This window comes from Dermacentor variabilis, chromosome 5, assembly GCF_050947875.1.
Source record: "Dermacentor variabilis isolate Ectoservices chromosome 5, ASM5094787v1, whole genome shotgun sequence".
NCBI lineage: Eukaryota > Metazoa > Arthropoda > Arachnida > Ixodida > Ixodidae > Dermacentor > Dermacentor variabilis.
Window position 1 is genome coordinate 34,743,927 of NC_134572.1, and position 24,430 is coordinate 34,768,356.

At 43.9% G+C, this 24,430-nt stretch overlaps 1 protein-coding gene across 2 annotated transcripts in view; it reads right to left on the minus strand.

Annotated features, from left to right (window-relative positions):
• Window positions 1–24,430, minus strand: part of LOC142582420 (kin of IRRE-like protein 2) — a 394,020-nt gene that overhangs the window by 50,435 nt on the left and 319,155 nt on the right. For both annotated transcript variants that reach the window (XM_075692120.1, XM_075692121.1), the window contains exons 2-3: window positions 11,130–11,441; window positions 1,118–1,465 (exon numbers count right to left, since the gene is read on the minus strand). In XM_075692120.1, the coding sequence (XP_075548235.1) occupies window positions 1,118–1,465; window positions 11,130–11,441 (660 nt within the window). The remainder of the gene's footprint in view (window positions 1–1,117; window positions 1,466–11,129; window positions 11,442–24,430) is intronic.

Consider the following 24,430-nt stretch of genomic DNA (forward strand, 5'->3'; position numbering starts at 1 on the left):
CTCAATGCAGGCAATTTTATTTCTTTGGAAAGCAAATACAAGTAACCTCCTATAAACGAGGAAAGCGTTTAATTGGCTGCTCTGACAACGCTGTGGATCACCGCCTGATGCTTGCGTCGGCGGTTACGTAAGTTTTACGTCAGGAGATTGAAATAAAAGCAGATTAGAATAGTTTTACTTTATAGGGCCCTAAGACTAGTAAAATGTTGTGCTAAGGAATTGTGGTCACAACAAGTAGGCGTTCATGCCTGTGAATGTCGATTGTGAATCACCAGACAGTATACAAAACATAAAGCTACGCAACCATCTCAAAACCACGCTACATTTTAAGAAAATAGAAGAAATAAATCTTTGAATCTAATGACTGCTCTGTTGAGGAAAAATGAGCTTAAATTTGAAATTCATTTTTTTTTCAGCATGTAGTAGTCAACTTTGGCTTCTGGCGAGAAAATAAACACCGATATCGTTGGTCAAATGACACTGACTCTTCAATACCTGCAAAATCAGTTCTGCCGAAATCTGGAATGAGGAGGTAGATTTACATAAAACAAATTTCCATCCAACTCACAGTAACAAGAAGCTACAAATCAAAGTTATGCGAGTTTCCCAGAAAATAAGAAGCTTCATGGTTGAAAGAAAAGTACGAAAGAGGAAAACTTTAATTCCCCTAAGAAATCTTTCTTCAAATTCTTTTCTTTCTTCAAATGTGAAATTTGCTGAGCGTGGATTTCGTTTGTTGCTTTATGCTTGTGTCGCGTGGAGGACGATTCTCGCTTCAATGACAAGTGACTTCAGTTACGGGAAGTCTTACTGGGCTTTGCATTTTTCAGAAACACTAAAAAAGTTATGAGAGTCATTCCTTCGCGCACTCGTCATGAAAGGAGATAACCATAGGTCGACAAAGCAAACAGAACTCACTCAAACACATTTCCGAAATATACTTTTTTTTTTTTTACTTATGGCTCACTCCGATTCCCCAACATTCTACTCAGCCGGGCTCCCTCGGAATCAGACTCACGGATCGGCCTGACTCTCAGCGAAACTGAGCAAGTCGACTCATGAGTGAGTTTGGCGATCTGTGGACACTGCTGCAATAAGTGAGAGAGGATGCACTCACACATGACGTCAAGGATGACGCTGGCGTCCCGGTGTCCCGGCCCACCGGACGGGTCCTCGTAGGCGCCGTGGTAGGCTACGCAGCGCAGCTCCCGGCCGTTGTGCTCCTTGACGAAGGTGTAGTCCAGCACGGACAGGGCCTGCCACGTGCCACGCTTCTCCACGTCCGTCTGGTTGGTCTGGTTGGCGAGGGTGGTCACATCCTGGCCGTCCAGCTGCCAGCGAAGCGACGCTGGCGGGTTCCCCTTGCGCGACACGCACTGGAACCTCCGCAGGTCGCCCGCCTTGGTCTTGAACTGCCCGGTCAGCGGCTGGGTGCCTTCCTCTAGCCGCGGAGGGTGCGGCTTCTCTGTAATTCGAGAGGCATGCGACTTGAGCGTTGTACGAGAGACCATTCAAATGTAGAATATAAAAGTGTTCATCCAGAAAAAAAAACATTTTGATACTCAGTTGCTACTCATTTTATAGCTTTTGTGTCTTGACAGTGTTTACGTTGGTAAAATGAAGACGCGTGAACACGGTCACCTTGTGTATCTCATCGTTTACATGGTGTTACTTGAAAGTGGATGCACAAAGAAATAAAATTGAAACTGAACTAATCTGATCCTCCTTCCCGCACTGTTAAAAAATTTAATGAATTAAATTATGGGGTTTTACGTGCCAAAACCACTTTCTGATTATGAGGCACGCCGTAGGGGGGGATTCCAGAAATTTTGACCACCTGGGGTTTTTTAACCTGCACCTAAATCTAAGTACACGGGTGTTTTCGCATTTCCCGCACTGTGGATGCTAGAAAAGAACTAATTGGATTCGACTCCATGTAGCTTTCTTTTTTCGTTTAGAAAATTATTCGATTTTCTTATGGTCTTTGAAAGGCAACTAATATTCGAGAACAAGCAGTTTTCCATACTGGTGACAAAGGAGGAAGATATATTCTACAGCCCATCTATTGACAAATGGCGAATCGATAGCAAAAAAAATACAATATTTTATTGCAATTGTTATTTTAATCCAGATTTAACATACCTGTGGTCGCTGAAAGAAAGCAACGGCTTTTACGCCAGACTTAAAGCTACTGAAAAGAGCGCAAAGCTAGCATAATTGGTCTAAACAAATATGGCCAGAGATTTGAAATGGTCATTGTGCTATTGCACGACTTAGCCATTGTTGCCTCTTCAACAGATTTCCTAAACATTGTTAAAACAGGCCGATGCGCCAAAACAATTCAAATTTTGCCCCATAATATGTAAATGCAAGTTTGACATGACTTTGACTAACCCTGCCTTCATTTTTCCAAAATAATTCATGCCTATGATGGCATAAATGCTGATGTTGTGCTGAAAAAACCTGAAAAGGAACCGTACACAGCGTCATTATGCTCATCATATGTCTATAGGGAGGTAGTAATATTTGATATGAGTGAAAGCAGACTTAAGGAATTTGTAAGACAAAGTCAATCGTAATTTTTATGATTATTTTATTTACTTGAGAGAGAAGAATTGGCTCAAGTTCCAAGTTGCAACTCCTTAAAAAACGAACGCGTGCTAGGCAATGGTGGTTTATTTTGAAATGAGGGGCTTAATAGTGATAATATCAAACTATCGACTAAATGTTTGTTGGCTAGAGGTAGCAGGCCTTGGGATCCAATCGATAAAGTATGTACCCAGAAGCCACATGTCCCTTTTCAATTTATTTGAAGAATTACATCACATTGGAACATTCCCTGTCGTGCATAGCAATTCCGATCACGAACATGCAGAACACCTTTAGAAACATCTAATTTCAATAGGGCTCATTTTTTACAATGATCTTATCGGCAAGGAAGCGCGGCGTTCAGAATGAGCAACATGAAATGGCATGTTGCGGGCTAAATTGAAGAATCCTGTAAAAGAGGGCGTATGGCAGGAAGGAGCTAGAACATGTTCATAATTATTGTCTCAGTTGTACATACACTAAGACAAAGCCCATCGAACACCTCAGGAAACGTGTTCTCCGTGTTTGCAAATGGAAAATCCGTGTAATGCTTGAAAAAGTGGGCGCTTTTATTCCGCCCTCTACAGCTTAACGCGGACGCAAAGCCGCCGTTTTGATGCAGCTGAGAAGGAGACGTGAGCTCCAGGAGTGAATAGCCAATGCCTTTCATGTTGATTGCTTGTTGGACTTACATTTTGCACGCTGCATTCCTTTAGTTCCGCGAAAGGGTTTCTAATGATTCCATATGACTTGGTTCTCTTCACAATTTTGCCCTGAATCGGTTTCCCTGCTGAAGAGCATTCTGTTAGGAACGCGTCATGCGAGTTCGTAACTGAACGCGCTCCTGTAGACTTTATCTTTATTATATATGTACAACTACACCATAGTTTTCTACTTTGGGCCAAGAAGAATATGCGGATTCAGCGTAAGCAGTAACTTGACTAAGAATAAGTTCTTCTATAGTACCCCAAAATTCGATGAATTTTTTTCATCTTTCAAAATCTGGTTCATCACACAGTTGTAATTCTTTATCAGTATCGTGTTGCCATGTTTTTTTTCCTCAAACAAAAATTATGGGAACAGCCGAACATACAAATATCATACAACACAAGCTTGAGATGAACTACTAATACACTACCTCCTTCAAGCAGGAAGAGATTAGTGCAGGGTAGCCAACCGGAACCACCTCTGGTTAATCTCCCTCCCTTTCTCTGTACTTATTTCTCTCTCTCTCTCTCTCTAGAGAAACGTGTACTGAATGTAATAATGTCTTTCTGCAGGCAAAGGAGCGGCTGCTGCTTCTTCGATGACGTATTGTTTTCTGTTTTCTTCAAGAATCAGTGCTGTGTTGAGACTTCGCTGTTGTCCAGAGAGAACGGACATCTCGTGGGATACCTGTGTGTTGCTGATCGCGCACAGTATCGCGTGGTTTTGCTGCGCTCCGCAGCGCATCTACGCCTGCCACGGCGGTGGGTGGCAAAGAACACCGGCACGAGCCATATGTCCGACAGCGCATTCCTAGGCGCATGAGTGCCGCAGAATCGGCGCCGCACTCGGAAGTGCCTCAGCACGCGCCTAATGTCATCAAGCCGGCGACGCTAGTTTTCAACGCTGCCCTACCTTCCAGCGCACCTTCAGTGAATATGGCTGAGACAAGCGAAAGTGAAGCCAAGAAACCACGGGTTGACGACAAGACATCTACCTATGAGCTAAGTGAAGATGAAGACATAGACTGCGATGAAACGCCGTTCTCCTTGGTAATAAATAAAAAGAAGCGGCCTGGGGGAATTCCAGTTGTTTTTCGACCCTTCCAGGAAGGACAAAACTTCTGGCAAGTGAATCCAAACCGCGCAGCGTCGGAAATTGTCTCCGCGGCAAAGGAAAAAGTACAGTCATTCCGCGTGAATAGAGATGGAAGTTTTTCTGTCAACGTTACTTCAGTCTCATCTGCAAGACATCTACTGTCGCTGAGCGAAGTGGCTGGTTTGGGAGTCAAACCATTCATTCCAGCATCTTATACAAAGAATGTTGGCAAGATACGCCATGTGCCAGTTGAGTATACAGAAGAACAACTGGTTGACTTCCTGAAGGATTTTGGCGTGACATCTGCCCGTCATCAGGCACGCTACAATCGCCAAGAAGACGGAGCGGTAGAATCACGCCCTCTGAGAACTGTCATTCTCCATTTCAGAGAAGACAAACTAATGCCACAACGAGTGCATTTAGGTTTCACGAGTCATCCCGTAGAAGAATATCACGGCCCTGCTCTGAGATGCTACAACTGCCAGAGATTTGGACATTTATCGAAGAACTGCCGCAGTCCACGTCGCTGCAAGATATGCTCAGAAGACCACGACCATTCAGAGTGCAAGTCTGTGTGTCAGCCAAAGTGTGCCAACTGTGGTGGAAACCATACAGCTTCCTACTCCGGGTGCCCTCAGAGCAGAGCTGCCTCAAGGTTGCGCAGACATGAGTTGAAATACGGAAGGCTACCTCCTCGTAATGGGCCCCCACCCAACCTCGATGCTGTAAGATGTGCGCCTCCAACTGCCAACAAAGAAAAAGAACAAGTGGTCAACATGAACTATTCTGCAGCTCTAAAGCACTCAGGTCGACAACGCTCTGACAGCGAGCGACACGATCCACCTCCAGAGAACACTACTCAGCTTGCCCAGGCTTCGAGTGAACTTCGTCGACCTTCTAAACAACGCCCTCTGCCAGTGACACAGCAACCTCACCTAACGTCTGAGCGACTACCTCAATATTTGCCTCAATCACACCAGTCATCCCGGCGACCATCTCAGTCAGCTTTTCAGTGACCTGCTTCGAGCAAACATGGAGCTTCAGCGTCGTTTGGTGATTACGCGTCTTTACCCGTGGCACAGGTGATCCTGCCCATGCTATTCACAGCTCTGCGTGAAATTCTCAGTGCCATTACACACGCAAACAACCTTCCAGAGGTAAAAGCACTGCTTTCTATAGAATCGTTTGTGCTTCCACAACCACCAACAGCTCCACTGCAGGCTTACAATGAATAATCGCTATAACAATGTTTTCATATTTCAGTGGAATGCTCATAGCCTTCGAAATAAGTAAGCTGATTTCCGCAAACTACTAGCTCAACATAACTTTCCTGTTTTATTTATACAGGAGGCAGGCGTACGAGATGACTTTTATCTTTCGAACTATGTTATATATAAATCATCGCGCATTGCTGGAAGTAGCAGAGCGATGTTATGTGTGAGAAAAGACATGCCGTCCTATTTAATACAGTCGAGCGATTTAAGTATATCGGAGCTCGTAGCATGCAAGATATCTTTTGGAAATACAAGCGTCACAGTGATCAGTCTTTGTCTACAATGTTCTAGCAAAATATCAGTCGACAGCTTGGTGAATGTGTTTGGTATCGCAAACTCACATGTGCTGGTTTGTGGGGACTTCAACGCACATAACGTCATCTGGGGTAGTGATATAATGATTCCCGTGGAAGCATTATAGAGACTGCCGCAGAAAAAAGTAATCTGGTCGTGTTAAATGACAGCTCTCCAACGTTCTTGCGGGGGTTTCGTTGCTCAAGCTGTATAGATGGCACGCTCTGCTCACAAGACCTTCTTGATGGCGTTGAATGTTCAACAGACATAGAAACGCACGGTAGTGATCATTATTCGATCCTGGTAAAGCATCGCCTCATACGGAGTGAGGGGACCCGGCGCTACTCAAAATATACTAATTGGCGAAGTTTTCGGCGCCATTTAAGTAACTCATTGGGTGAAAACCCGAACTTTCAAAGTTTTGCAAATATATTGTGTGAGTCTTACAAGATCTGTACAAAGCAAGTTATTGTTCCGAATGAATAAGCAGCAGTCGACGGGCAATATGAATGCCTAAGGCCAATTCGAAGACGTGTTGAACGGACTTACCGCCGCAGTGGAATGCTAGATGACTACAAGATGGCACAGAAAGTTCAGTCAAATTCGCGCAGACGCTTACAAAAATTAGGTATGAGAAGATGGCGAGAATACTGTGCGTCGTTGTCTCCGTTTACTCCAGTTCCCAGAATATGGTCCATTGTCCGATCTTTTAGTGGTCCAATTACCCAGAGCCATCCCTTCCGAGCCCTTGCCGTAGCTCGAAGCACTCCGAAAACATTTGTTGCTGACGAATACTGTGAACTTATATCCAGACCAGGAATTCCGTATACTTGTCTACAATTTGCAAGTTCGACAACACTAGCAGAACAGAAGGCTCGTGCGTGCTTTATGTCACAACATCCTCAACTTGACTGTGAGTTTAGTTTAAATGAATTGAAAAGTGCTCTTTCGTCAAGCTGTACAAATAAAACCGCAGGCCCAGATGTTTTTACGTATGTGATGCTAAAGAACCTAGGTCCAGTAGGAAGAATGACCCGTTTGGAGATATTTAATGATATCTGGATAAGAGAGACCCTTCCGGATTCATGGAAATTAGCTTGGGTAATTCCAGTGCTGAAACCAGGAAAGACCCCACTTTGTCTTGACTCCTACCGACCCGTCAGTCTCACAAGCTGTTTTTCCAAACTAATGGAGAAGATGATAGACAGTCGACCGCAATGGTGGTGTGAACAAACAAATGTGTTTTCCGACCACATGATTGGATTTCGACAAAATCGGGGTACAATGGATGCAGTATTAGACATTGCCACATGCGTCGAACATGAACCAATTTGCGGAAATGTGACAGTAGAAGTATTCTTAGACATTCAAAGAGCATTCGACACTGTAAGTCATATACACGTCCTTGCTGGTATGTTAGAGCTTGGCCTATACGGTCGAACGCTGCGCTGGGTATCAAATTTCTTGAAATATAGAAAAATATTTATGGAAACAATTGAAGGAGAAAGTAATTATAACAGCATCACGCAGGGCGTTCCGCAGGGCAGTGTTCTCAGTCCGTTTTTCTTCAACTGTGTCATGGCAGCCTTGCCACAAAAACTCCCGTCTGGTCTACAGTATTCTCTGTACGCTGATGACATCTGCATATGGGCCTCTGAATATCATATACAGGACATTCAAACAACACTGCAAGAGGGTCTTGATAGTATCGACACCTTTTTAAAAGAAAGAGGCATGAGTCTTTCATACGCAAAGACAGCCGTACTTCCTTTCACTAGACGACAGCTGGATGATTTCCAACTTACGCTTAATGGGCAAACTTTGACGTTTGTGAAAGAGAATAAATTTCTTGGAGTTATTCTTGACCGCCAGCTAACATGGGCTTCACACATACGCGCAATTGAAAAGCAGGCCAATGCAGTAATAAACGTACTTCGGTGACTCGCTGGCACAACGTGGAGGGGGGAGGGGATCAGTCTCTTCGCTACTACAAGTTCACAACGCACTCATAAAACAAAAAATTGCTTACTCGGCCCCTATTCTCCATGGTTTATCGCAAACTTCCGAGGAACGTCTTCAACGTTTACTAGCAAGGGGGCTGCGAGTGTGTCTTGGGGTTCCGCAGGCTACCTCGAGTTCTTTAGTAATTGCTGAAGCTCGTCACCCCCCATTTCCAGTCATACGAATGGTTGAAACATGCCGACATATTTATCGCATCTTAACCCCACACGAGAAGCATCTATTAAACCTCGCGCTCACCGAAAGAAACAAAAGCAAAATTCGCCATGTTGTTCGAGAACATAAAGCATTATTACCAAGATTTGAATTATGCAAAGTGGGTGTTAGTTACCCTCCCTGGATGTTAACATGCCCTAAAATAGAATTATCGGTTGACGGGATTATATCAAAGAGAGACATGTTCATAGTAGCCGCACAACAACTGGCACTCTTCCAAATTTACTCATTATATCCCCAGTACATCCACGTTTATACAGATGGTTCGTGTCATAAAAATTCCTCGACTTCAGCATTCGTCATTTCACATTTAGCGCTAGAGCAAACATTTAAATTATCCAGGGAAACATCTACCACCATGGCAGAACTACTTGCAATCCTGTGTGCTTTGTGTTTCATAACATCAGTAAAACATTCGCAAAAATGGGTTATCTTTAGCGATTCGCAAGCGGCTCTCACATTACTACAGAGCAATAAGAAAAATTCTTTGAACACTTCGTTATTGTATGAGACCCTCAAAGAACTTACTAAAGCAAGCAAATTAACCACGTAATTGCATTTCAGTGGATACCTGGGCACTGCAATATTCCTGGTAATACCGCAGCGGACGCAGGTGCGAATCGAGCGCACAATAACGCAGAGACAACCAATCTTCCCCTATTGCGTAGTGAAGTCCGTCTGATCCTGAGACAGATTTCTTGTCACCTCAGTAAAACTACCTGGTTTTGAGCAGCAAACTAAAAACTCGGAGTTTTACTCTATAGATCAACGTATAAGCTTATCAATGCCGGAAACTCTAAGAGACAACAGAAAATTTGAAACATTGGTACACCGACTGCGTCTTGGTACTGCATTTACGAAACACTTCTTGTGCAGGATAAAACGTGTCTGTAGTCCGCAGTGTTCTTGTGGCCATCCAGACGAAGATGTGCATCATCTTCTTCTCGAGTGCACGAAATACGATAAACAAAGAACGGTACTGCAAGCTAATTTGTTTATACTAGACGGAAGACCATTCACTCTTAAAAAGATACTTGGCCCATGGCCAACTACGGGCCTTCAAAAAAGAGCGCTTCTAGCTCTGAAAAAGTTTTTAGAGGACACCAACATTTTGGGAAAATACTAGCTATCAGATGATGCGAATACGCTAAATGAGTAACACAAACGTTGTTCGTGGTTCATAAATGGTTTATGTGGTGATCGCAACTTTTACGCAATATGTATAATTCTGTTCTGTACTTGCAGTGCATTACATGAGTTGTGTGTTTTGGCTGTTGAAAATATCTGACTTTATGAATGCATACGTGGACTGAACTAATGCACCGAACTTTGCGACTCATGTACTGTTGGACTGTATATTTTTTATTGATCCGGTGTTTTACTCAGTGTTATATTTTGTATCGCTATTCTTCCTTTTACGCAAATTTGTTTCGTTTGCCAAGTGACAAGGAGTAGCCGGTGCAACCATAAAGGCGCCAACCTCTCCTAACATTCACTTCAATAAAAAAAATCTTTAGCGGCTCTGCACATTGATAATTATGTTATGAATAACCAAACAGTTATTCATTAGTGTGTATTCATTAATGTTTTACTAATTAATTTAGAGCGTATGTTACATGAAGGAGTTGATGTCTATCCTTGCTCAGATAACTTTTCCTCAGCCTATGTAACGCAATTCATTATTCTGTCAGTTAGGCCTGTGACACCTTTCGTTAGACAGGCGTTGCGGGTAAGTAAGCAGAACGACAATGCAATTATCTACAGGTCTGCAGAAATTTTTAGAAAAGCATTGCCAGACTAGTCATTACTATAAATGGCCATCAATATAGTACTGACAACTTTCATTTCCGCAGTTGCAACGTGTGCGATAAGATGAAAAATTAGAAAAAAAATACGCATATTTCTGCCCAGAGATTAGTATGCCACAATGGGCAGTATCTATTAGTGATTGACGTACCATTGGCATTATCCACCACCCCCACTCATGGGCAGTAGATTAAACGGCGTCATTATTTCCGCTGCACTATCTGAAGAATGAATTGGTTCTGCTGGTATCCTTTAGGTATTTTGGTAGGGGTAATCCCAGTGTTTTGCTTCCCTTGACCTTTTAGCAAAGATTTGAAGGAATTCATCATTTTCTGCACTGGCGGTAGCCTTTGAAGCGCTGACTTCCATCTGTGTCATCCAAACATATGAATACATTTAGTATCGTAAGAAAAACAAATCTCGTCGTCAAAACTATGAGGTCTGCTCCGACCTTATTTTCGCACTGCTTTGCTTTTCCTTATTTGGTCAATGGTGCAGTGAATGAACATAAAAGATGCATGGAATTTAACTGGTAAACTGTACGGTTGATAAACATGAACATTGCACGAGGCTTCTCGCTAATAGGACGAAAGTAAACGCAATAGCATGCATCGCCTTTAGCTGTACGCGGTGCAATAAACAGCGCTTGAATAAAGCTTTGCTTCACATAGACTTCAACATGTACTATGGTGCTCAGTGTAAGTTACAACATAGGCATACACCCGTTACTTTTTTCAATATTCTAATAGTGCCAGTTTTCTTGTTAACAGGGTGATAACAGTGATCGGAATGATGTTAAACAACATTTTTGGTGTGTAGGCGCTGTCATGCTGCCATGCGGACAATGCATAGCAGCATGTCAGCTCTTAGACACAAAAAAAGAATAGATTCTGGTGTTGCAACTCTTATTGAGTGTAATAGCACGTATGTGCATTCTTTTTCTTTCATACATTTGTGACAGTGCTGTGTTATGTTTACTTGTATAGTGAGCAGCATTCAGCATTTGTTGATGGGGTAATAAACATATGGTGCAAATTAAAGGACGATGCTTCAGTAACCCTTCTTAAAGGACCAAACGCTGGTCGTAAGCTTATCAGGACAAGTCAGGTAAAGGCACTCAATTCTTACCTCTTACAACGAGCTTCGCGACATTAGAATTGAGGGGCGCGTCCTGCAGGGAGGCCCTCGTGACCTGGCACTGCCAGGAGCCGTCGTCCTCGTCCAAGTTGACTTTGCGGATAAGCACCGAGCAGTCGCCGTCCTGCGGCTCTCGCTCGAAGTCGTACTTGTCCGGGATCTTGCCCACAGCGTAGCCATTCTTAAGCCACACACACTCGCCTCGTCGATTTCGCACCTGGCACTGCAACCGCACTTCGGTTCCAGGGTTTACCTCTGCGTCCGATGGTGTTTTCTCGAACTCTTGCACGCCGGATACCAGACCTGGAGGAAAAGCAAAAAAGAAAAAGAGACCCGACTGTATTAATGAAGAGTAAGGTGAAAGAGCTGAATGTTTAGAGGTGGCACGGCTGCTCTCTCAGAGGTGGCCTGTAAAAAGGCCTTAAGTAAGTGACTGGTGGACAGATCTTCATATAAAAGTAAAATTTCCTTTTATACTTTCTGAGTGAAATGCTGTAAACTTACCTTGAAAAATGGCAAGTAAATACAAAGTTCTTCTACGACAACAAAGTGAATATTCTTGACCACATAGCCTAGACATCCTCACTTCTCAATCGCAAGACATCGACGCTTGAGGAAAGGATATATTATAGCAAGCTTACATTAAATTTTTATTAGGTCGCTATCTTGTGTCTAGCTTTCCGCATCTGTTTTCACATGAGTATGGTAAGGTGCAGCACTGGCTTTGCGCGACAAGAAAGGCTTCGCATTCCTAAAGCTCCCCAGTGTTTCTTTATTTTCAAAATCATTTTTGTACCTGTCTCTCCATCGGCCCCTTATCGCAGTAACATGTACTGTTTGCTGACCGGGACACAAGAGGGCAACTTCTGCCGTAAAGCAGGTGTCTAAACCTCCCGGTTCAAGACACTATGCAGCATCGGCTCACTGCCAGCACACGTCCTTCTTGAAAGGAAAAATTGTCATCCACCCGACTGTAGCACTACGCCACAAAGGAAACCCATAAAGGTTTCTCATGAAGAAAGCGTCGCAGTTGAAAAACATTTATCCTAGTCCGGGATTCGAACAGGGGACAAACATCTTGCCGAGGCGGCTGCTCTACCATCTTAGCTAACCAAAGGCTAGCAGATCGAAGAGCGAGAGTGAATTAATCAACAACTCGAAGCAGTGGAAGACTGAATTTGGCAAATCAGTTCTGCGAAAGCCTGCAAGATGGAGGGAAACTTCATGAAAGGGGAAATTGCCATCCACCCGACTGTGGGGCGTTCTTGAAACGCTAACAAAAGAAGTCACAATAAGTGGACAAACGATGTCGTAAACATCTATAAAATTATGCGATACCACCGCTAGGGAACGGGACACTACACAGGCGACACGAAGGCGGGCTCGATAGCATACCACTTCAAAATTGAATTCCTAAAATCCTGGAATTTCACGTGCCAGAAGCACGAGCTGATTATGAGGCACGCCGTAGTGGGGGACTCCAGGTAAATTTTGACCATCAAGGGATCTGTAACGTACCCCCAATACACGGAACACGGGCGTTCTTGCATTTCGCCCCCATCGAAATCCGACCGCCGCCGCCGCCGGGATTTGATCGCGCGACCTCGTGCTTAGGATCCCCACACAATAGCCGCTAAGCAAGCGCGGTGCGTAGCGTAACACGTCATGAATCCCGCCATACTATGCAGAAAACCCCACAAGCTTTACAGCCATACAAAAAGTACGTCCTACTGTAGAGTAGTTTGCAGGGCCAGTTGGTGCATGGTGAACATATAACGGTTTCCAGCAAGTACGGACGCGAGCACAAGAAGTAGAAACGGACAGGACAACGCTGAACTTGCAACTGAAGTTTATTGTGAATACATTCCACAAATCTCCGCCACGCATGCGTATATATACACCCATGAACAATAACAAGGTTTGTAGACAAAATATATACACGTACACAAAAGTCAATTCACACCCCTTCCCGAGAAGGGTAACAACACTTGGATTAAGATGATAAATTTAGAAATTGAAGTTCTATCGAAATTGAATTTCTACTTCTTGTGCTCGTGTCCGTACTTGGTGCAAACCGTTATATGTTTACGTCCTACTGGTTTGCTCTACAGTTGCAGAGGGCCTTTCGCACTGTCAAACGATGAATCAATTGCCCTCCGACTAACTTCCTAGCAAAGTGGACTCCGACTCAGCACGGAAGTTGAAAGCTTCATAAATCATCACTAAACTATGGTCGGCTGCCTTTGCTTCTTGAAATTCTGCCGGGCAGTCTACATTTTTCTTCCCTTTTGAAGACAAGCTCTACGTGGCGACTTCACACGGGTTTGGCGCAAGTGGTATCTGGGTATCTATCTCGCCTCTTGGTCAAAAATGGTCCTTTCTTGCATCCAGAGCCTCGTAGCCAGTCGCAGAAGACATCCAAATGTAGGTAGCAACGAGAGAACAAACGAAAATCAGTCGCGAAGTAGGTACGCTTAACAGGACTGATGCAATCAGTGCCAATATAGTAGAAAACTAACCGCATCACACTGTTGACTGCACTATCTCCGGCATGGCCCTACCTGGCCTCTTGGCCAAAAAAAACAAATAAAAGCGCGTCAATCCAAGTCGACCCAAAAGAAGACGACGTCGACATTGATGTGCATATAAAAAAAGCCGAATCAAAAAATTTTACCCTAATAAAAGGAATAGAGGGTCTGGCAAGAAAAGGTAGGGCCTGATAATAATGATAACAATAATGCAAATATCACGCAAGTGCGCAACATTGCATGATATGTAATGGCTCAGTTTGAGCACATATAAATACATATAAACACCATGTACGTCGACATTGCCTCCTTTCGTGTCGACTTTGGTTCGCACGCCTTTCTTTTTTTTTTTTACTTGATACTTGCTTATTTCTATACAAGAGAAGCAGTGTGAGCTTAAACTTTTCCTCCTATATTTATACATGGCTAGGACAGAGACAAAGGAAAACAAACCGGCTCTATGCTGCTATGGAATCAAGAAGTTTTAGTATGTTTTATATGAAGCTGTTTTAGAAACCAAATGAAAAATAATACGAGAAAAACAATCAGTTCAGCTGCAAATTTCGCTTCATTTTTTTCTTTTTTAGCAGAGAAGTATGTTAAAGAATTTCCATGCTTTCCTTTCTCGGCTTATAGTTTCCTGCGTTTTTCGGTTCTTTCTCAACGTGCTTTTCTACTAACACCTTTTTGTGAGAGTTGTTTACTCAGCCCTAATTATCACCTCTTTTTCCTTGTTCAGGAAAGCCGTGCTCACGATCTTCAAACTGTATTTTTTTAGTTTTACTTTAGGTAAGAAATTCCTGGGCTGCATGAATATGTTTCTTAGCTTCACTTGAAACTCGTAGGGCATGCAGAGTAGGAACAATCAGAAGAAAGAATTTCGCCTCCAAATTACTTTTTAACTCAAGGAGCCTGTCCAGAAACTTTAAACGTTTTTTTTTTTTTTATCTTGTGCCGATAACAACATATTGAAAACAGAGCCCTCATTCTGTTTAGTTTTTACTGGTTTCAAGCACATAATGTGATCGGAAGACAGCGGATAGGCACCTGTTCAATTAAGGACACCGTCTCTATCACGTTATTTTTACAGTTTTATTCGTTTCCCAAGGTTTGGTCCAGGTTTGTGTGTCACAGTTTCGGCTGGTACTCCAAGTGTGCCTTCATGTATTTGGACTGCTCTCCGACTGGTTTTTCATGCTTTCGGCTTGGTGTACTGGTGTATGTATATGGTATTTCTAATAGTCGACATTCACGCTTCCCAATCATTTCATCGACTGCCCAAGCGTCACTGACGTCTTCTCTTTCTGTCTTCTTGAGCTCCACCGCCTCACAGCCAATTAACTCCGAGAAAGGATTTCTTTTTATTGTGCTCCACATTGTCTAAATAATTTACTTATTTCTTTCTATTCCATTCGTCCGTGTTCTTTCGCCTCGGCAGTTAACGTCGTCGTTAAGGGCGAACTAATTAGGTAGCTTTACGGCAGGAAATGAATTAAGGTCCGCTGAGGCTTCCAAACAGAGGCCGTATTCTCGGACGAGCATCAGCTCGCGGTGCGAAAGGAGTCACTGCAGAAAAGGTGGTTGCTCCTCACTAATTAGAAAGAGCATGCCATGCATTGGCTCTGCTTTGGGGCTTCATTTGCACTCTGCGCAGAGCGAACTAATAACGTGAATGTTGGCTCCAGAGTCGTTTCCATTTTTCAACTAGACAGCTAGAAGGCGCCCATCGCGGTAGTAGGTTCAGGCCTGATGAAGATTCGCGTTGCTATGAAATACTTTAAAGGTACACAGTACACAAACGCCGCCTCCGGCAACGTTTTTCGGAACTGCGTTTGAAATCAGCTTGAGCTTTTTGAACTGAGCGGTATTATACAGCCCCATGACCCAATGAGCTTCCTAGCCTTGACTTTTGCAGCTGACAAATGTGGCGCGTTTTCTCCTTTATGACGAAGCTTTTATTCCGTCTAAATAGGGAAGGTAAATGTCCATTCGGATGTTCGAAACATCCGTTAAAGACGTCCACAAGAAATATTCGTGAAATTTTACTATTTAGCCATGGGAGCTAGCGCAATATAGTATAGGGGAAACTTGATCATGTCAAGGAAAACTGTGCATAATGTTCAACAGCATCGCGTAATCAGGTGTGTTTTAGGAAATCGGCGAATCGAAGTTAGGTGTGCTTTAGTTCTCTCACGAGGGTATCGTCAAGAAACGACCCAGAGTGTCAAATTAAAGCTTGGCGCCAAAGAAATATTTCTTTATGAAATATTTTAACGTGCTATATTATGTAGGAGTCCAGTAAGAACTTATCAAAGTTTCCCTAAGACATTTTTCTCGATGCGTTCCGGTGAAGTAAAATCCGTTATGTTTTATGAATTTTGAGCTAGAATATTAACAAAAGTGAAACTTCGCAAGAACACCTCATTTGTTACGAGGAACATGTTTGGCAAATTTCAAAATTTTAGCTGCTCTGAAGACAACCTAGGTATTTCAGTTTCCAAATTACCCCCAGAATCTTCACAATGTTTCTCCGAGCAATAAACCATATTTTAGAATTCCTGCTGTAAGAAAACGGTTCAAATGGATATACAGGAAACCACGTACATTAAAATTTGGCCACTGAATTATACTCTTATATTTTAAAATAGGCTTTAACTTGGACGGATTACTTATAAGGGGTCGCGCAAAAACCCTGCCAGCACAACAACCGTGGCTCGACACTGCACACGGAGGTAGTGAAGTGTACCACTCTGGTGATTAGAGAAAACTGCGGCCATATGCGATAATCGGATACGCTACTCTGCTACACAGATTTAAGCTACGCGTTTAACGTAACCAGTGCAGCCTTGCGGTCGCAGAGTTAGCTAACTCTCCCATCTCTCTACTCCCTGCACCCCCCCTACCTCCCCAGAGCTCTACTATTACTACAAAACTGTGCAAACGTAAGAAAAACAAACAAACAATAAAGCAGTGACAGCACTCTGTGTTCTTGTTCAGTTGAGGTTCCGTATGCTCATATAAGGCACCGCCACGTTGACGATACGCAATGAAAATGTGAAAAACCTGCAGAACTACTCGAAAAGAAGGACATGCTCCCACGACTAACTAATATACATCCCAACAACAGGCCCTGCTGGAGGTAGTCGCGCTCTTCTAGAACGTTTGCAGAGCAGTTACATGGCACGCTTGCGCTGGAAGTTATTTGATTTCGTTATACCTATTTTAAAGAAAAAACGTAAACGGCAGAGCTCATCTGACGATAAATGTAGACTTTAATGTGGTAAGCATTGAAGCAATGCGGCTACACACCGTGTTGCCAACGCCGAAACGTGTGTGCAGTCGGGCTCCACTGTCGCGCTTCTTACTGCACACACTGCGCCATCTAGCGGCGGCGGCGCAATGCGGCGCGGGTTCGACTCTGCCGGGAATCGGAGGAATCTAAGGGACCATTTCGGTCATTGTAGAGTGACATATACGCAATAGCAAATACCTCCAAACGTTAACACGAAAAGGCTAATTGAAGAGCAGCCCAGACCGAGTGGCACATACTCATTGCTCCAAGACGAGTATGTGGTACATAATCCTAGAGTGGTACATACCCACTGCCTCATGACTGGGGCCGAATCTTCACCGGCCGACGATGGCGTCAAAGAAGTTCTTTAAACAGTGAAACATTACATAGCGCCACATATCCAGTGGCCCAAGTTGGTGCGATCGTTCGTTTCAAAGCCTGTTGCCTCAGCACAGTAGGCCGACGCACTACCCATTCGACCATGGACTACTCATTGACCTTGGTAGGAGAGAAAACTATTAGAGCCATAGCTAGATAGATATACAGACAGTCAGCCACTATAAAGTACGTGAAACACCCTAAGAATGCCTATCTCATTAAAAGATTCTACAGCTGTAAATTCAAGTTCTATATGCAATCTAAAGAAGTACGATAAGGTGACTTAAATTTGAGCAGCATCCAGAAAGAAATAACAATTCAGAAAAGCAAGACAAGGTGAGGCAAGGGACCATTGGACGACGGAGACATGTTGTGTCGCCGGCAGGCAAGGAAGCAACAAGCACCTGCGATCGCCACTGACTGCAGCCGCTGCCATTCAAAGTGCAGCCGGCTGAAAGATGTTCGACGAACCGGAAAAACGACACGCCACGCCACAAAGATTACCACCAAAACCTGCTCTGGGACGGGACAGCGACGAAATCACTGGCGATGGTAAGCGTAAGCACCGCCATGACGGGGTACTAAGGTAAACACCAGAAAAAAGGGATACCTACGCCCATAGAACTAAACACACAAGCATGATGAAAACAGAAAAACGGGAGCATTTTCACAGGAGTTTGACAGGTACAACTATTGAAACGAAGGAAAGAGCCTCGAAACAGATGGGATGGGCGTTCAATGTTTCCCGCAATCGCTCTTTCCTCAGATATTACTACGAAGAAGAGAACGTTATATCCTTCTCCTGTCCCCGAGGAAATACTTGCGTGCGGCTAGCAAGCTTCCATGTCGCCGGTATGGAGTGCTGTTTGCATCAAACAATCAAATTTGAACGGCTTGAAAAGTACCGATACCAGTGACATGTTGTGCAGGTGTTAGCTAAGCCTGAATTATTCATTTTAAAAACGTTAGTTTTGATGATGTTATAGCGCAGACGAAATAAAATAAGGAATTGAAAAGTTACTGCTGTAAATGTAAGTGTAACACGCAGCGCGAAGGACTCGTTCAGGATGCCACGTATTTCGAGGTTGTCCGCGTGTCCAACTCAAGCACAGTATATTTTGCGAGTGCAATGACATGTTACACCCAAAAATAATTAGCGCGAAACCCAAACATGTTAACGAAAATTCTACTACAAAGGAAACAAAAAAAAAGCAAAGTATTCAGTAAGCATGCTGTTATGCAGTGGAGAGTACCACTGCTGCTCGCTGAGCATCTCAAGAGCTCCTGGGACAGTCCAGCAGGAACTAGACCGGCTTATCGCACCCAGTCTAATTTGTGCCGCTTAAGTGCATCGTCCGAGACTGGAAGAATTAGTATGCAAGAGCACGGACGAACGCTCCTCACTCGGTTATTCGCGCCTGATCACACCCTGAGAGGCCCTACGACGTTTTCTGGAAAGCTCGTAATCGCCACTCGAGAAAAGAAGCTTCCGTGTACTAGTTGGTATTTCTTCCTTTTCGTCGTTGCTGTTGAACGCAACGGGTGGTGCCATGAGGCTTTCCGCTATCCGCCATATACACGGTCAACTAGCGCAGTCTCTGGAGATCTGCACTTTTCTTGGTAAGTCCTTGCGCTGGGACGTGTACAAAAAAATTTAAAAGGGAATTACTCGATAAAAATGTGCTGAAGGAAGCTTTGCGTGCATAATAACCACGCGCAAGCTTGTGTACTGGTCTCTAACAGACAACGAATATACCATAGTGTATAAACTGATAAGATTGTTTTGCCGCACACATTACCTTTATGCGGCAGAGCAGCAACTACAGGCTAGATATCTGTAAAAATTCGCGGTTATTAAATGATGTCCCACACTTGCTCCAGCGTTGCGATGGGCGCACTTTCTAATACATTTCTTTAATACATTTCTTTAATACATTTCTTTAACGTGCACGGGCGTCTCCGTTCACTCTTCGCCGTGGCTCAATGGCTATGACGTTATGCTGCAAAGCAAGGATTCGCGGATTCGTATCCCAGCCATTGTGGTCTCATTTCGATGGGAGTGGAATATAAAAACACTTCTGTAGTAATGTTCTGGTGCACGTCAAGAAACCTCGCGTGGTATAAATTAATCAACTACGGCGTCTCTTATTGTCCAAGAGGTGATTTTGGACGTAAAACCCCAGAATTATCGCCGTTCGCAGGTGTTATCGCATTTATGCTCCTTCGATATGGGCTTAGTACGACGGCATTTAGACAACTGGTCACCAGCGGAATGCGCTACGCTGTATGAAGCGTACAAAAAACGGGCAGGAATCTTAACTGAAATGCAAAACAGGGAGAAAAGCAAGAAAAGACGAATAGTATAACGGGTGCAAATAATTTGATAAGCACCCACCTTCAACCACGCAAATGCTGACATAAGAGTAGAGAATGCTGATATTCGCATCTCACTTTGCTTAATTAACTTTTTCATTGCAGAGTCACAGTGCACGGCTTGAAAATGCTTATTCTTCTAATACGAAATATTCCTGGGTCAAATGTCTGAAAATGCCAGAAAGACATTGCCGAATTGTATATGATCGATTTTATCTGCCTAATTTTAACTAGAATAACATTCATCCGAAACACACACAAGGCAGCGCTTGACGGTGTTTAGAAATAAATGTATGATTTTTTTGTATATAGCAGTGTTCTTTTACAAAACCTAATTACTCAATTTTTTGGGACAAGTAAATTATTCGATTCCAAATGAAATCACTGGGTCTGAAAAAGTTAACTTGCGCGTCCATGTAGCTCCATTTATTAGAGCATGCAGGGCCCCTAGGCGGTATGTGAACCCTGACAAGGCACAAGTACAGGAAGTTCGCTTATGTAGGAAGCATGAAGTTAATTCTCGACGCTAAATTCGAGCTAGCGGGTCAGATGCCGGCTTCGGCCACCATGTTTTGATGTGTGCAAAATACAAGAACTCCCGTGTACACACATTTAGTAGCACGTTTAGGTGGAGCGTTCAGAAGAAAAAAGGAGAAAGAGTGTGTCGCAGCACAGCTTATGAACTACAGGACATATAATTTACTGCACTGGTTGGATGCGCTCGCTCACCACGTCACGCAACTGGTCACGTACAATTAAATAAATACTTTAGGAGCACTTTGGTTCTTTAGTTCTATAGCTTCATATATTTCTTAATGACACAGCGCGTAAGATAATTAGTACCTTCTGGAAGACAATACATCATTACAGTCAGTGTCTACTCAACAGCGGAAGCAGCCAAATATTTGAAATTGATGGTAAATTCTCACGCGAGTTAAAAAAAAGAAACACGTGTTTCAAGCGAAGGTAAGAAATAATATGAGGCGTTATCAAGCAACAAAGAAAGAAAACATTGAAGAATCCTTGAAGAATCCTCATTGTACACTGGGTGGCGTAGTTCTTGCTCGACACATCAAAGAAGCTCGGCACAAAGGCGCCGCCTACAAAGAGGCCGCGTGGCTATAATGAAGCGTCCATAGCTCGGAAGTCAAAAGAAACGCCGCGAGAAGCCTTCTCATTGGTGCAGGGATACTCACATGCTTGACATGTTGACGTACTAATATGTGTAGTTGGTAGCGAGATGTGGACCCTCTCCCATTATGTGGGGGGCTACAGACGTGTCGAAGCAAACACAAAAATATCATAGCGGTGTACGGTGGAAGGTGAACCAGCGGTGCAAAACGACGAGCACAGGAATACATAGTGACAGGACGTACGCCAACTGCCAACTGAAGTTTATTCACAGATAATATGCACTTTCAAGCGCAGCCTACAATCACACAATCAAAATATCATGATCCTAGCAACGAGATGGTGCGATCAACGAGAATGAAGACCGTCATCTACAAACTAGGGGCCCTATAACGTAAAACTATTCCAATTTGTTTTATTCCGGTCTCCTGACGTCAAATTTGCGTAACCGCTGACGCAAGCATCGGGCGGTCGCCCGCCGGGTTCTCTGAACAGACCAATCAAACGCTCTCCTCGTTCATAGGAGGTCACTTTTGTATGCCTGAAAAACGAATACCATTGCCTACACTGAGCGGCTTGTCTTATCCAATTGGCTCACAAGAGGCGAGGAGCACGCTCAAGTGGAGAGGGATTCGATAGGGCCGAGCCACTGCACTGAAAATCAATAACCGGATGAAAAGGGTGGGGTCGGCGTCTGTGATTGGTCCGCTTTCCCTTACTTAGCTTTCGGTGGCTCGTGAACAATCGCGACGGCATGCAAAGGAAGCATAAGAATGACGCTAAAACGGATCCTCAGCAAAGGAGAGTTGGCAGAACGAGGTCGTAAACGGGCCGAAAGTGCTCGAAAATGTTACACAGCCACGTAGAAAGCTTTATTACATGCAAATAAACCCATGCTCTTCGACAGGTGCGAGTAGCCATTGCCTGAGCGATCGGCGGCAGCCATCTTTTATTCCTTTCGGAACGGGGCAGCCTGCGGCTATTCAGAAGAAAGTTCAGTTTTGTTCGGCATATTAATGCACCTTTATCGCGTACACGTTACTTTGACGAGGTGAGCTTTTGCGGTTTTGTGATGTCGCATGAGCGGCAGGTGAAGTGGGCGCACCCCGAAAACTTTTGACCAATGGCTGAGGGCTAATGGCGAAGAGGCGTCGAATCAGAAATATCTTTTTCTTTTGTTCGGTCAAATCATGCATAATCCGCGTGTACACGTTATATGAGATGGGGAGCTATGGCGGTTTTCGTGACGTCGCGTGACAGACACGTGAAAGGGGGGTGGTCCAAAATGTTGTTGACCAATCGCGGAAGGCTGATTTCAAAATTGGAATAGAAAAGTCTGGAATAGTTTTACGTTATAGCGCCCTTAAATTTATTTTCGTGAAGAACCAATGCAGGCATGCTGATAAAATTTTCCTTTCTCCTAATGTGATACTCTTTGTTGATCTCACGCTTTGTGTTGTCCTTATATTTGCTAATTAAATGGGTTTCACGAAACAACGGAGAACAACCACAATATTTGTAATCTGAGGTCAGCTGACTACCCGAGCTATTCCTGTAGTTTCGCTTAGGTTGGAGTGCCCTGTCATTGAAGCAAAACAAGATTGTGCTTTGGTACACGGCATCACTCACACACGTGCACGCACGCGCATGTGCACAAGCAGTCATTGATGCGAGCCAATTGAAATAAAATTACCAACCTCGCATGTGTAGATAATAGTACCATGCATAGTAACCCGAATTTCTCTCATTGCTGCGCTTTAAACTCCGCCTGGCAAAGCGCCCGTTCTTCCTGGTAACCTTGCCAAAGAAAGAATCGAAATAGCAGCAAATTTACACCGTTTTTCAACGTGGCATCACATAGAAATGGTCAGAGGTTTCAAAAAGAGAATAAGGATGACAATACCCATAGGTCATTACTGCTCGTTCACGAGATCTGGACAATGAAATCACAGTATACGAAATCACACTGTAGAAATCGCAGTATATGGATAATGCGGTTTCTCCCAATTCTTTCTAGCTACTTTAGTTTTATAGGCCCGAAGACAGCACATCTTCAAGACAAACTTCAACGCCCACGTGCACAATGAAGTTGCCATTTTCTGCTTTTCCCATGTCATTGTGGTGTCATAGCGAAAGTTACTTTCATGCATGTTTGCCGCCGTATGAAGTGACCAGAGTTGTAGTTAGACATTTCTGTTCAGTTTCATAGCAGCCATTATATGTATATAAACCTGCTTTTATGAAACCTCGTTTGTTTGATTTATGTCTCCTATCCCGGTCCTATGAGAAAAACCTGGTATAAAAAAATATAGGGAGACGTGCTGGAAGAAAAGAAAGATTTGGTTGAATGTCACATAAAGAAAAGCGATCATCTACGGTTTTACAGCCCGCCGTCATCACAGACTGAGAGCCAGCCGCTGCACGGAACGTATGCATAAGAAAGGTCTAAAATGAGCCAAGCTTCTGAAATAAACAAACGGAAACGAATATACAAGCACGGCACGGGCTGTAGGCCTCGCAGTCTTTCAAAAGACCTTTTCATCCATCATGCTCGCGCCAAGAGCTACAACGCACGTCAGCGACTTCCATCGTAGCACGGGGCGCAGGTTCACTTGCATGCATTTTTTTTTAACTTGGCTTCGCGTGATGTGGAGCGGCAGGGCTACTTCGTTGCTTTATCCCGGATTTCCAGGCATTTGAACTGAAGTACAGCTACGCAGGGTTTCGCGAATAAACCTACTTGTCTCCCATGACGAAGACACGTCAATAGCTGCTGTAGTTTCGCAGTTGTCGCACAAAGGTGCGTGCTCTGAACAAGATGCCCCAATCTGGCGTTTTGCCTCTGCTTATGTAAGCTTTTTCCTGTCTGCTTTTTAAAAGGAAAGCCGCGTCAGAGCTTTCCTATTTACTTCAGGAGTGTAGATAATTTCCAGGCTAAACAATCTACTGTGCTCGATGAGACCAAGCCCCAATGCCTCATGTATGGCAAGCCTCTTTAACGCGGTAGCGTTAAGGAGTCCGTATCGCAGAAATTACGGTGTCCGCAAAAAGATTTTGGAACCACGTATACTCAGGCCTTTCATGTGACGCAAGGAATTGACTGAACTAACTGAATTTCACAAGCTAAAATACGCGGAAACATCGCAAACTACGACTTACACGCAACCTACAGACATGATAGCTCTTAGATTGTAAGTTGAATATACGAAAAAACATAATTCTGTTACGCCAAACCTCAGACAAACCCCTTTCTGCAGTGTTTCTGCAATTCATAGACCGGAGACTGCGTCCGCTATTTGCGCACGCCGGCGCGTAAATATCTCAGAGTCCACGGAGCGATGGCCCGCTTCCTTGAAACACTTCCAGATGGCGCTCGCCTCCGCCGCATCGCGGCCCATGCAAGAGGCCACGTTTCGTGCATAGCGTTCGCCGCGATAGTTACCCGGTAAACATTATGGTTGCATATGCTGAAGTTGCCGGGAAGCGTGAGAAGCAGTCAGGGATCTTTGAATGCTATCGCACTCCACTCCTAAAGGCGAAGCTTAAGCGTCCTCCAAATTTTTAGAACATCTTTCAGTCTATCTCTGACT